Source organism: Scyliorhinus torazame, chromosome 1, assembly GCF_047496885.1.
Source record: "Scyliorhinus torazame isolate Kashiwa2021f chromosome 1, sScyTor2.1, whole genome shotgun sequence".
NCBI lineage: Eukaryota > Metazoa > Chordata > Chondrichthyes > Carcharhiniformes > Scyliorhinidae > Scyliorhinus > Scyliorhinus torazame.
This window is the reverse complement of record NC_092707.1, coordinates 133,965,856-133,978,583: the sequence shown is the minus strand read 5'-3', so window position 1 is coordinate 133,978,583 and position 12,728 is coordinate 133,965,856. Positions and strand designations below refer to the sequence as shown.

General features: G+C 51.5%; 1 protein-coding gene across 1 annotated transcript in view; it reads right to left on the bottom strand.

The window, feature by feature from the left end:
* Positions 1–12,728, bottom strand: part of LOC140417302 (receptor-type tyrosine-protein phosphatase U-like) — a 1,277,635-nt gene that overhangs the window by 1,161,320 nt on the left and 103,587 nt on the right. The window contains exon 2 of the mRNA XM_072501194.1: positions 10,844–10,894. Coding sequence (XP_072357295.1) covers positions 10,844–10,859 — 16 coding nt within the window. The 5' untranslated portion in view covers positions 10,860–10,894. The remainder of the gene's footprint in view (positions 1–10,843; positions 10,895–12,728) is intronic.

Sequence of the window (12,728 nt, the reverse complement as noted above, 5' to 3'; positions counted from 1 at the left end):
AAGCAGCACTTGGATTTGTTTAGCTTGAGGCCATGCTCATGTATGCGTCGGAATACTCTCTTCAGTCGCGACACATGTTCCTCCAGAGTTGAAGACCAGATTATGACATCGTCAATGTAGACACGAACCCCGTCTATTCCTTCCATCATCTGTTCCATGATGTGGTGGAATATTTCTGATGCCGAGATGATGCCAAATGGCATTCGGTTGCAGCAGAATCTGTCAAAAGGCGTGTTGAAGGTGCAGAGCGTTCTGCTGCATTCTTCGAGTTGAATTTGCCAGAATCCTTGGGATGCGTCCAGTTTTGTGAAGAAGCGCGTGTGTGCCATTTCGCTCGTGATTTCTTCCCTTTTTGGGATTGGGTAATGTTCCCGCATAATGTTTTTGTTTAGATCCTTGGGGTCGATGCAGATTCGTAGGTCCCCCAAAAGCTTCTTGACGCACACCATCGAGCTGACCCAGTCAGTTGGTTCAGTGACCTTAGAGATGATGCCTTTCTTTCGTAGGCTTGTGAGTTCTGCTTTCAGTCGATCCGTCAGTGGAGCAGAGATTCTCCTTGGCGAGTGGACCAATGTTTTGCATCAGGCCGCAGTAGCATCTTGTACTCGTATGGAAGAGTGCCCATTCCACTGAAGACATCTGGGTATTGGGTCAGTATGTCGTCAATGCTGGCCTGAAGATCCTGATGAGACGGCGTCATGGTGTAGACCCTTTGAATGAGGTTCAGTTGCTTGCAGGCTTGCGCACCTAGCAGGGATGCCCTGTCTGGTTGGACAATGTTGAATCTCAGGCTTGTCTCTATGTGTCGGTTGGACACTGCCAGATGGCATGACCCCAGTGCGGTAATTGCGTTGCAATTGTAGTCCTGGAGTTGGCGAGCATCTGGAAGGATTTTGGGAGCCTTCTTGATTTTCGTGAAGTTCAACTTCGAGATCAGGTTGGCGGAGGCACCTGTGTGCAGTTTGAACTGGATGGGGCATCAGTTGACATCCATCACTACGTTCCATTCATCCTCGGAATCAACGGCAAGGATTGATTGGACATGTAAGGTGCCCAATGTGGCGTTTTCGCACTTCGTGAAGATGGCTATTCGGAATGTTTTATCCAGGTAGTCATCGTCTGGATCTGTTGCACTACCTTGATCAGAGTCATGCATTTGGTATTGCACACTTCTGATGCGGTTCTGTTTGAACTGTGGTTGCTGACCCCTGAATTGTGGTGCAGATCTGCACAGGGCTGCATAGTGGTTGAGTTTCCCACATTGGAGACATTGTTTGCCTTTTGCAGGGCATTTTTTCTTAAAGTGGGCGGTTCCACAGTTTGTACACGTCATGACGTTCCATGCGTCGTCGTGCATGCGCGGTGCGGTTCTCGGCTGTTTGCGCATGCGCAGTGCGGTTCTCGGCCGATTCATATTCCCGGTCGTACTGCGCATGCGCCGGGCCCCTGGAGGAGCGTGCAAAATGGCTGCCATCGGCGATGTGGAGGCGCTGCATCCGGGAGATGGCCTGAACACTCTCCACCTCGTTTTTCACTCTCAGCGTTTTTGTATTGTGAGCAGCGATTTTTTGAATGTTCATTTACAGTGCACGTTTCAATAGCGATCTTTAAGGTGATATGTTTGATTTTTAGCAATTGCTCTCTCAGAGGATCAGAGTGGATTCCAAAAACGATTTGGTCTCTGATCATGGAGTCAGTTATGTCAGCGAAGTTGCAGGATTGTGCTAGCAGTCTAAGGTTAGTGAGATAACTATTGAAGAATTCATCTTTACCTTGCATCCTTTGTTTAAAGATGTAGCGCTCAAATATTTCATTCGTGTCAACCTCGCAGTGGCTGTCGAATTTTTCCAGGATAGTTTAGTATTTTGTTTTGTCCTGCCCTTCTGTGTATTGAAATGAGTTGAAGATCTCTATCGCGTGGTAACCCACAGTGGTCAGTAGGAGAGATATCTTCCGAGCATCGGTCGCGCCGTTCAAGTCGGATGCTTCTACATATAGTTGGAACTTTTGTTTAAACGAACGCCAGTTAGCACTAAGATTACCGTTGGTCCTGGGTTGACGAGGAACCTGTGTCTTGTCCATCGTGCCTGGATTTGGTAGCTGTTTGTGTTGGCTGTTGCCAAAGAGCTGTCTGAGTTTGTCTCTGACCTGACTAAGTTGAACTAGGTAGGTTTAGTAGTCACTCCTGTACTTTGAGTAACATAAGCCGTTACTTGGTGTAGGTGTTGCTGAAGGATACTCCAGACCTTGAGGTGAGTTGAACGTATTTATTGAGCGATTAACAAAGCTCCTAAATCAGTTCTACACTCTACTAATCTGACTCTAGTAACACAGTATACTCTACTAACTATATGAACTTGCTCTGAACCACGTGCTATGGTGTGATGGTGCTGCTAACCACACATGTCTTGCTCTCTAGGTTTCTGCCGGTGGAAGGGGCAGGGCCTGTGTGCCTTGTCCTTTTTATAGTTGTCGTGTGGTGCCCTCTTGTGGTGATGCCACTGCTGGGTGTTCTGATTACCCATTGGTTGTGTCCTGTTCTGATGACCCACTGGTTACGTGTCTGCATATCATTACACCTCCTGACAGTGTCCTCTGTTTGTGCCAACTTGGCTGTGCCGGCCGGTCCTTCTGGGGAGCCCCATTGGGGGGGGACCCTTTATGTATATAGGAGGGTTGCTCCAGAACATGTGGCGGGGGCACGGGGGGGGGGGGGGGGGGGGGGCGTTTAAAAGCATTGCCCTGGTCTCTATGAAGCGGCATTGCCGATTCTATCTGGCCCCGCCCCACCAGCATGACAGCAAAACCACTGGTGGGAAAATTATCTTGGACAACTTTCATGGGCCTCTCAACAGAAGAAGCATTATTAAGCTGTATTGATGGCCTAATAGGTAAAATAAATTTCCGGACATTGTAGTACACTGTATCATTTGAAGGATTAAATTAACTATACGACCCCATAAAACATATGAATCGGGATCAGGAGTAGGCCACTCAGTTCCTTGAACCTGCTCTGCCATTAGACAAGGTCATGGCTGATCTGATTGTGGCCTAATTTTCCTGTGTACCCACAATAGCCTTTGACTCCCTTATTAGTTAAGAATCTATCTCCCTCAGCCTTAAAATATTCAATGACCCTGCCTCCATGCTCTCCAGGGAATTTAATTTGACACCAATGACCCTCTAGGAGAACAATTTCTCCTCATTTCCTTCTAAATGGAAAACCTCTTGGGTGGGATTCTTTGTCCTAGGATGCCCGGATTGCTTTCCCTGATGGGACGGAGAATCGGTGTCGGGCAAAATCGGGATCCACACTGGGGGCCTACCCGATTGCGAATTACCCATTTGCAATCATTTAGCGGACCAGTCACCCTATGCTCTGGCCTCTGTTATTTTCCGGTCCCTGCGGCCGGGAATCACGTGGGCTCAGATCACATGTGGTCCCTACCATTGTGGCCCTGGAAAGGTGGACCTTGTGGTGGGTCAAGGGGGGTAAGGGAGATAAGAGACACGCTGGTAGAGACCATCCAAGCCCGACTGAGGGCCACCCATCCCCCAATGTACTGCCTGGGGCCTGGGGGGGGTCTCCCTATAACAGGGGTCCCGGGGGGGGGGGGGGGGGCAGGTCACGTCATCCCCATACTTGGGGGTGGGGGCGGGTCACCCAGGTGATCCAGGTGACTCCTTCATCCTTCATCACACTCGGTGATTCCTCACAAGTTCGTGCCCCCCCCCTTCACCCCTCACCCCTCCAACCCCGGCTGAGGGGTTGGTTCCTGGGCGAAAGGGGTTACCTGCTGTGGCCTATCCGGAGGCCACAGACCGACACAGAGACCTGCTACAACAGTGCCCATACAGTGACCAGGAGTGTGATTGAGCGGTGCTTCAGGTGAAGATGCGCTTCAGGTGCCTGAACCGCTCTGGAGGGGCCCTCCAGTACGAGGTTGAGAGGGTCGCCCGCATTGTGGTGGCCTGCTGCATTCTCCACAACATCGCAGAGCAGAGGAGCGATGTGCTGGAGGAGGAGGAGGAGGAGGAAGGGCAGGCCTCATCCGATGAGGAGGATGCAGGGGATGGGGACGATGATTGGGGCATGGGGCCCGGGCAGGCAGAGGAGGCCGCACAATGTCATCGCCAGGGCCAGCGTGCACGGGACGTGCTGATCGCCTCCAGGTTCACCGACTGGGAGGGAGAGGGTAGAAAGGGGGTGTTGGCCAGGTGCACGGACATCACATCCCAGACCCATACCCCCTCACGTCCCACACCGCCAAACCGCTTGCTTGCACACCCCTCCGTTATACATACCTGTGGCGCTACAAGCTGAGGGCACTGGGTTGGCAGTAACAGCGGGTCTGGTCCATGGGATGGAGGATGATGACAAACCGCACTGCGAGGAGCTCTGGCATCGTACGGAAATGTCTGACTCATGCCCACAGTAGCCCATTCCACCTCGGTGATCACTGCTTGCGAGCTGGCCAGTCCATCACACGGTCCTGTCGAATCCCTAGGCTGGGCGTGCTGTGGATGGTCGGGCACAGAGTGGGGGAGGTGAGGGAGCACTGTCCTCCCAGAGGGCCTGCACTGGTCCCCTGCCCTGCACCAGCCCACACCCACGCCTACCAGACAGAGCACTGGGGCAGGTTTTAACAGTGATAAAAGGTGTTTATTGTGCAGAAATATCTACACAGACTGTGCCCTAGCCCCTATAACTCAACTGTGCCCTGCACCCGACCCAACCTAACTGGTGTCTAACCTTCATGCTTTACGGGCCCTAACACTACACCTAGGTGGTTTCCCAGACACTACAGTACAGCAGGAGTGGAGGTGGCCTACTGTGACTCCTGCCCTGCGACAAGGGTCCCCGTTGGCAAGTGTCTCCTGGGGCAGCCCGGCCTCGATGGGCCCGGCCGCTGTTTGGATGTCTCGGGTGGCCTGGTGCCGTCCTGTTCTGCCCACTGCCCACCAGTTGCACCAAGGACAGGAGGGGCATGGAGGGGAGTCCGAGGTGCTGTGGCGTTCCAGCATCTCCCCCGCAGGAATCACTGGCATGGGCCCCATCGCGTCCTCCTCCCTCAGGGTGCCCAATGGCCCCTGTCTACTCCATTGGTCAGGGGTTGGAGCTGAGCCATCCCCTGAGGCCCCCCCCCCCCACCACCTGGCGCTGCCAGCCCTGGAGGCCCGCTCTGGTCTCGATCAGGGTCTGCAAGCTCACGGCCATGGAGCACAGGGAGTGGACCATCTCCATCTGGGACTGCACCGCATCACACTCCGACTGTGCCACACCAGCCAGTGACTGGGCCACCTCCCTCTGGGACTGGGCAGAGGGCAGCCCTGTACGGGGCCTCGGCCATCGTCTGCACAGAATGCCCCAGGCCTTGGACATGCTGATCCATGGCTGAAACTGTCGCTCCCAATACCATGGAAGCCACCCATGCGATGTCAGCCTGGGTGGCATGCATGACCAGCACCAATCCCTGCTCCTGCATGCCCCAAAGTGTATCATGGAGTTCACCTGACCCACAACTTTTAATAGATTGTGGGATGGGGAGCACACGGCCCACTCTACAGGTGTAGTACAGCAGAAATGAAAAAGTATTTTTTAAAACAAAACAATGTTTATTCTATGAACTTAAGTTAACCTTTCTAAAGCAACAGTGAACATCTTAGCAACCATCAATTCAAATACAACCCCCAAAGAATACAACACAAAGTGATTCTTAAGCTGTCCTTTTAATATCCAGAAGACTTTAAAAAAAGAGCAGTTATTAGTTTTAAATCACCAAAGGATCGATTTACATTCTTTAGATTACAGAGAGAGACTCTAATACACCTTCTGGCTGTGACTGCAGCTATCCAGCTCTGAAAATGAAACTAAAACAAACCCTGCAGCCTGCTCAAAACCGAAAGTAAAAAGCTGACAGACAGCCGAGCTCCACCCACTCTCTGACATCACTGCAGTAATAAACACCCACTTCTTAAAGCTACTCTCACTACAGATACTTATATACACACCTATTTATAAACACCCATTTCGTAAAGGTACTCTCACATGACATTACTTTAATAGTGGATTTAGTCTGTCTGCAGGAGTTCATCTTTGATTGTCACCCTGCATCTCCAGGAATCAAAGGATACCAGAGTGTAATAATGTGAAAGCACAAAACTATTTAATTTCTGAACATCAATGGTGATCCATTGAGTTACGTGGCACTGCCTGTCAGTGCTCGTCTTGTCGTGAATACAAATTAAAGAGATAGTAAAGTAGCAGCACTTGAGCACTGCCAAACAGATCAAGGCCGAAAAATGACTTTTTCTCAAATTATATTAATAAGAATATGACATTGTCAAATGTTGCATTAATGCTACATCTGCCTTGGCACCAACATGCAAAACCAGCCAACTCGAATGCTTTGCAAGTGAATTTCTCAGAGCAAATGATCTATTATGGGCTGCTTAAAATATCCTCCCCAGATATTTAGACATTGCCAGTTTAATCGAGCCAAAGAAAAGTGCCAGCCGTGTACATCAGTGCAAAGGTCAGGATTTCCTTTTAAAAAAATAAATTTAGAGAACCCAATTTTTTTTCCCATTTAAGGGGCAATTTAGCATCGCCAATTCACCTACCCTGCACATCGTTTTGGGTTGTGGGGCTGAGACCCACGGGGAGAATGTGCAAACTCCACACGGACAGTGACCTGGGGCCAGGATCGTACCCGGGTGCTCGGGCGCCGTGAAAAAGTCAGGATTTCCAACATCATGCTCACCCAAATCACTTTGGGATATTTTGAAAACTTACTCCTTATTCCCCTGGTGTGATTTAACTAGAAAAAAAAAATCTATGTCCTAGTTTCGGCACATTTAATGTTCCCGGTGGCTGCAGCGCTGAGAAACATCTTGCTATTTAACGGCACTTTGCCAGTTTATTTTTGGCCTCGGGCGGCCTCTCTCTCTCAAGACCGCACTTCGTCATTTCCTGCTGGCAAGCTTGATCTCCCCTCCGCCAACCCCCTGCACCACCGCCGGCACCTCAACAGTCCCCTTTTTTCAACCACCCCCTCACCTCCCCCCAACCCTGGAGAGGCCCCCAGAAATGTCCAGTCACCTGGTAATGGCCCCGGGCCCGATACCTGATTGTGCCAACCTGGCAGCCTGGCACTGGCAGCCTGGCAGTGCTACCCAGGCATCCTGGAGTGCCAGAGTGCCACCCCGCTCTGTCCCGACCACACAGGTGTCCCTAACATAGAACATACAGTGCAGAAGGAGGCCATTCAGCTCATCGCGTCTGCACCAACCCACATTAAGCCCTCGCTTCCACCCTATCCCCTTAACCCAATAACCCCTCCTAACCTTTTTGGACACTAAGGGCAATTTAGCATGGCCAATCGACCTAACCTGCACATCTTTGGACTGTGGGAGGAAACCAGAGCACCCGGAGGAAACCCACGCAGACATGGGGAGAACGTGCAGAGATGTGCAGAGAGAATGGCCTGGAAGACTCCTCCCCCAGATGACTGGTCTACATTTGTGGAAACCAGTACTAAATGACACCCTGGCGAGTTCTCCCAGGCACGGCTGTTAGGTCCTGGGCACCAGGAGAATCCTGCAAACGCATATTTAAATGAGCTCAATGGATCATTTAAATATGCTGATCTGGATTTCGCCCAGTGAGGGCAAGATCCAGATTGTGACATCTCGGGAGACTCTGTTAAATCTGGCAAGCTGTGTCGAGCATCGCAGACCTCACCAGAGGCCTTTTGCGAGGTTCAACGGGCCTCGTCCTAACACAAAGTCGGGCGCAAAGAGGCCGCTAAATTGCGTCCCCACATCTGCTCACTGCCACAAGCCAATGAAATGGTTCATTCAACTCTAGGTTTTCTTTGGTCTCCTTTATATAAGCAATAAAAAAATCACAAGTTTTGAGTGTCAACAGCCTTGCTCCATAATCATGTCATCCTTTAACCAAAGTGATTAAATCCTTTCGTTAGAGTGGTTCCTTTTTGCTTCGCTTGATTAACTAAGTGATAGTTTTGTAAGCAGAAGGACAGATAAATTGTCTCATACCCAACAGTCCAGTAAGAAACTGTCATGGTTTTCATTAACGTGTCTATAAAAACCTGCAGCAAAGATCTTAAAAGATAGAAAATAATCAGTGAAGGCCGGATAAGTAGTGAAGATGATGGGCGTCATTCTCCGACCCCCCGCCGGGTCGGAGAATGGCCGTTGGCCGCTGTGAATCCCGCCCCCGCCCCCGCCGAAGTCTCCGGTACCGGAGATTGGGCGGGGGCGGGAATCGGGCCGCGCCGGTTGGCGGGACTCCCCGCTCAATTCTCCAGCCTGGATGGGCCGAAGTCCTGCCCAGAAATTGCCTGTCCCGCCGGCGTAAATTAAACCTGGTATTTACCGGCGGGACCAGGCGGCGTGGGCGGGCTCCGGGCTCCTGGGGGGGGGGCTCGGGGCGATCTGACCCCGGGGGGTGCCCCCACGGTGGCCTGGCCCGCGATCGGGGCCCACCGATCCGCGGGCGGGCGTGTGCCATGGGGGCACTCTTTCCCTTCCGCCTCAGCCACGGCCTCCACCATGGCGGAGGCGGAAGAGACTCTCCCCACTGTGCATGCGCGGGAAACTGTCAGCGGCCGCTGACGCTCCCGCGCATGCGCCGGGAAACTGTCAGCGGCCGCTGACGCTCCCGCGCATGCGCCGCATTTCCGCGCCAGCTGGCGGGGCAACAAACGCCATTTCCGCCAGCTGGCGGGGCGGAAATCCCTCCAACGTCGGCCTAGCCCCTCAATGTCCTTTGGGCTGGCGCGATGCCCGTCTGATTGGCACCGTTTTTGGAGCTAGTCAGCGGACATCGCGCCGTTGGGGGAGAATTTCGCCCGATATTAGGAAATTAGGATTATTATACATTGAACAGGCAAGTAGCTTTATAGAACAATGTGAAGTACCAGGTAAGACAGCAGGCAGGGCATACACACATAACTACAAGGAATGAAACAATTAAGGTTGGAGAATTAACATTTTATTACTGTGAAAAAGGTACATTTTAATACCAAATCCTCCAGAAATCAGGGGCGGGATTCTCCCAACGGGCGGCTAAGTGCTGACGCCGGAGTAAAAACGGGAGTGTTTTACTCCGGCATCGGTGCACGTTCCGAGACCCCATTCTGTGGCCCACAGGGGGCTAGGACGGTGCTGGAGCGGCCTACGCCGCTCCAGCTGCCGATCTCAGCCTGAACCCAGCGCAGCGGGGTCCGCGCATGCGCAGTTGGGCCAGCGCCAACTGGCGCATGTGCAGTGGCCTTCTTCCCGCCGCCGGCCCCAACGCCAAATGATGCAGGGCTACAGGAGCCGGCGCGGAGGAAAGGAGGCCAGGGGACAGAGAGGCCGGCCCGCTGATCGGTCGGTCCTGATCGCGGGCCAGGCCACCACGGAGGCCCCTACCGGGGCCAGACCCCCCTCACCCCGCCAAAGGCTGCTCCGGACCCTTCAACGCCGAGGTCCCACCGGCTCAGAGGATGTTAGAACGGCGCCGGTGGGACGCGGCTTTTTGTTGACGGCCGCTAGGCCCATCCGGGCTAGAGAATCAACGCGCCGGCCCGTGCCATCCCGGGCCGGAGATTCGGTGAATACCCCGACCGGCACCGTGCCGACCATGCCAGCTCCATTCTCCGCACTGCGGAGAATGTCATCCTGGCGTCAGGGCGGCGTGGCGCGATTCGCGTGGCGCCGCACCGATTCTCCGACCCGGCGGGAAGTCGGAGAATTCCGCCCCTGCGCTTGAAATGTTTTTTTCTGGCATTACCACAACTGTCCACTTAAAGATGCAGATATGCAGACTCATCACCAAGAAACACCACATTAGGGGCAATTGGCTTATAAATAGAGAGAGGAATCATCCATTTCATTGCACTTTAACACACAGGATAAATTAGCAATATATGGTATCTGTCTGCTGTTATGGGCCATGGTTTACAAAACTCCAAAGCATATTATGGAGTTCACCTGACGTATAACTGTTTATTGAATTTCGCTAGGATGAGCACAAGAGCCTGCCTTTCAGGTGTTTTTCAACAGAGTTCTTAGGCGCTTTTAATTTAAAAAAAACTTTATTCTATGAATGTAGATAGCATTAGTATAAACACACACAGTAAAATATTTTAACAACTACAAAGATAAAGACCCTACACAGCTACAGTAATTTATGTATAATGATTAATGAATTCCCCCTTAACTGTTCCAATTCAATAACAAAATCCAAGTAAAACCAGAAACTCCTTTTCAAAGGTGTGGCCCAGCACATGGCACTCTTACTGGTATCAGAATTGTTAGTGATACTCTGTTCCCCTTCTCAAACAGCAGGTTTGAATTCCTTCCGGAAAGCAATTATCTCTTTTAAGTTATCAAGCAGTCTGGAAACAGCTTTTAAAATGAAGACGGAGAAACACTTCTTTCAACCTGTGCAGTTCAAAACCAGCCCAGAACCCAAAACAAAAGTAAAACCCAGAGAGCCACAGCCCAGCTCCACCCACACAATGACATCATTGAAGCCATGTGAAAAGATAAAAACATTTCTTAAACGGACACTCGGATGAAACTGCCTCCACTGAATAATTACTTTAATGCATACTAAATGACTGAAACATCAAAGCACACAATGGAAAGAAGCACATATCCAACATTCTTCAAGTATTGTCCCCACATATGGAGAGTGTACAGAACTACATTTCAACTCAACAACACAGTTTTCAACACAATTGAACCAAAGGTGAAAGCTCCAAATGTGGGACTGAGGGTAACGCAACACACACCTTAAACATAAAACACACTTTAAAAGCACACTTACTGTCAAACACTGGCATAGATGTGGAGTTTGATTCTTCAGCAAATGTCCTCCCTAAAATATAAAATAAAATCCTTCAGTGAAGGGCAAGTTAAACTAAAACCTAAATTATTAGCACGCACGATTGAGAGAATAAAACCTGTTTAAGTGTTGATTGAAAGTAAATAATTGGCCAACTGACCACCAAACTGAATGGTTTTTGCGTAATTTATCACAAGGAATATTTAATGAATTGATACCAACATGCATTAGGAAAAAAGTAATTACACTTGTACTAATTATCTCCCCATTTGACGCACAAATCATCCTACTACTTCAGGATTATACTGGAACATGATGACAAGCCCAAACACTTTGTTCATGCAATAGGTCTACTCTTTCAGTTTGAAAAAGTGATGGATCTTTTGTTTTGAACATCAAGGCTCGCTCTTCAGTTCCTTACCTTCTTCCCTTGCTATATTATAGCCATGATCTCATAGAATTTACAGTGCAGAAGGAGGCCATTCGGCCCATCAAGACTGCACCGGCTCTTGGAAGAGCACCCTACCCAAGGTCCACACCTCCACCCTATCCCCATAACCCAGTAACCCTACCCAGCACTAAGGGCAATTTTGGACGCTAAGGGCAATTTAGCATGGCCAATCCACCTAACCTGCACATCTTTGGACTGTGGGAGGAAACTGGAGCACCCGGAGGAAACCCACGCAGACACGGGGAGAACGTGCAGACTCCGCACAGACAGTGACCCAAGCCAGGGATCGAACCTGGGACCCTGGAGCTGTGAAGCAATTGTGCTAACCACCATGCTACCGTGCTGCCCAATAGCTTCTCACTCTCCTCTCCTCCACAAGATTCAACTCCAACTTCTTACTGCACAACATTTGCCAACTAATTTTACGATCCCAGTTGATGTTACAACTGGACGGGAAGCACCCAGAATGGAACCCTGGCCCAAAAGACAGTGGGCTGGATTCTCTGTATCAGAGACTAAGTGCTGACACCGGGACTGAATCGGTGGTATTCGATGACCACGGAAGTGGCGCTGGTCACAAAGCAATTCAGGGTCCGTTAATGGGCTAACACCGGCGCCAAAATTCTAGCGAAAAATGATGTTCGATTCACCAGCGTTGGAATTGACACTCAAGAGGCGGACAAGCTGCGGCCGCGTATGAGCACCCCACTCCCCACACACACTCATTCCAGCCAACAAGATGGCAGCAAGAAGAGCTGTACGTGGTTCGCAGATGTGAAGCAAGACCCTGCAGGACACCGTGAAGGAGAGGTGGGACACCCGAGCCGGGATTCTCCGCCGGCTTGATTCTCCATTACGCTGGGGCCCGGGGGGTTTCACGACGGCGTGGGGCTGCCCCACAATGGGAAACCCCATTGACCGGCTGGCGTAACAGAGAATCCCGCCGGCCGGTCGGGGCAGAAATGTGGCGCGACGGGGTGGAGAATCCCGCCCCCTGTTCCCCAGGCTGAGAAGGAAGCTGCCACCCGCCGCCGTACACCGGGCCTGGGTGCAGGTTGCGGAGACTGTGAGCACCATGGGCCCCACCACCAGGATTGGCCAACAGTGCTGGAAAAAGCTGCATGACCTCAGGGCGCCTGAGTGAGTAGCCAGCACCATGGCCCTGGCACGATCGCACACACCCGTAAACCCCCCCACTCGGAGGGCAACCAAACCCAATCCCTGGCAGTCTGCTCACACCCCACCCTGCACCACATGTCAGCACCCATACCGCACGCCATGGCCGGATGCCCTGTTAACAAAGGCCACCAGCTGCCCAACCCTGTGCTGCCCGCATCTGACTGCCTGACACTATGCATTTTCTGTTTTCCCTCCCCCAGGAGAAGGCGGCGCACAACCGCAGGGTGGGAGAGAAGA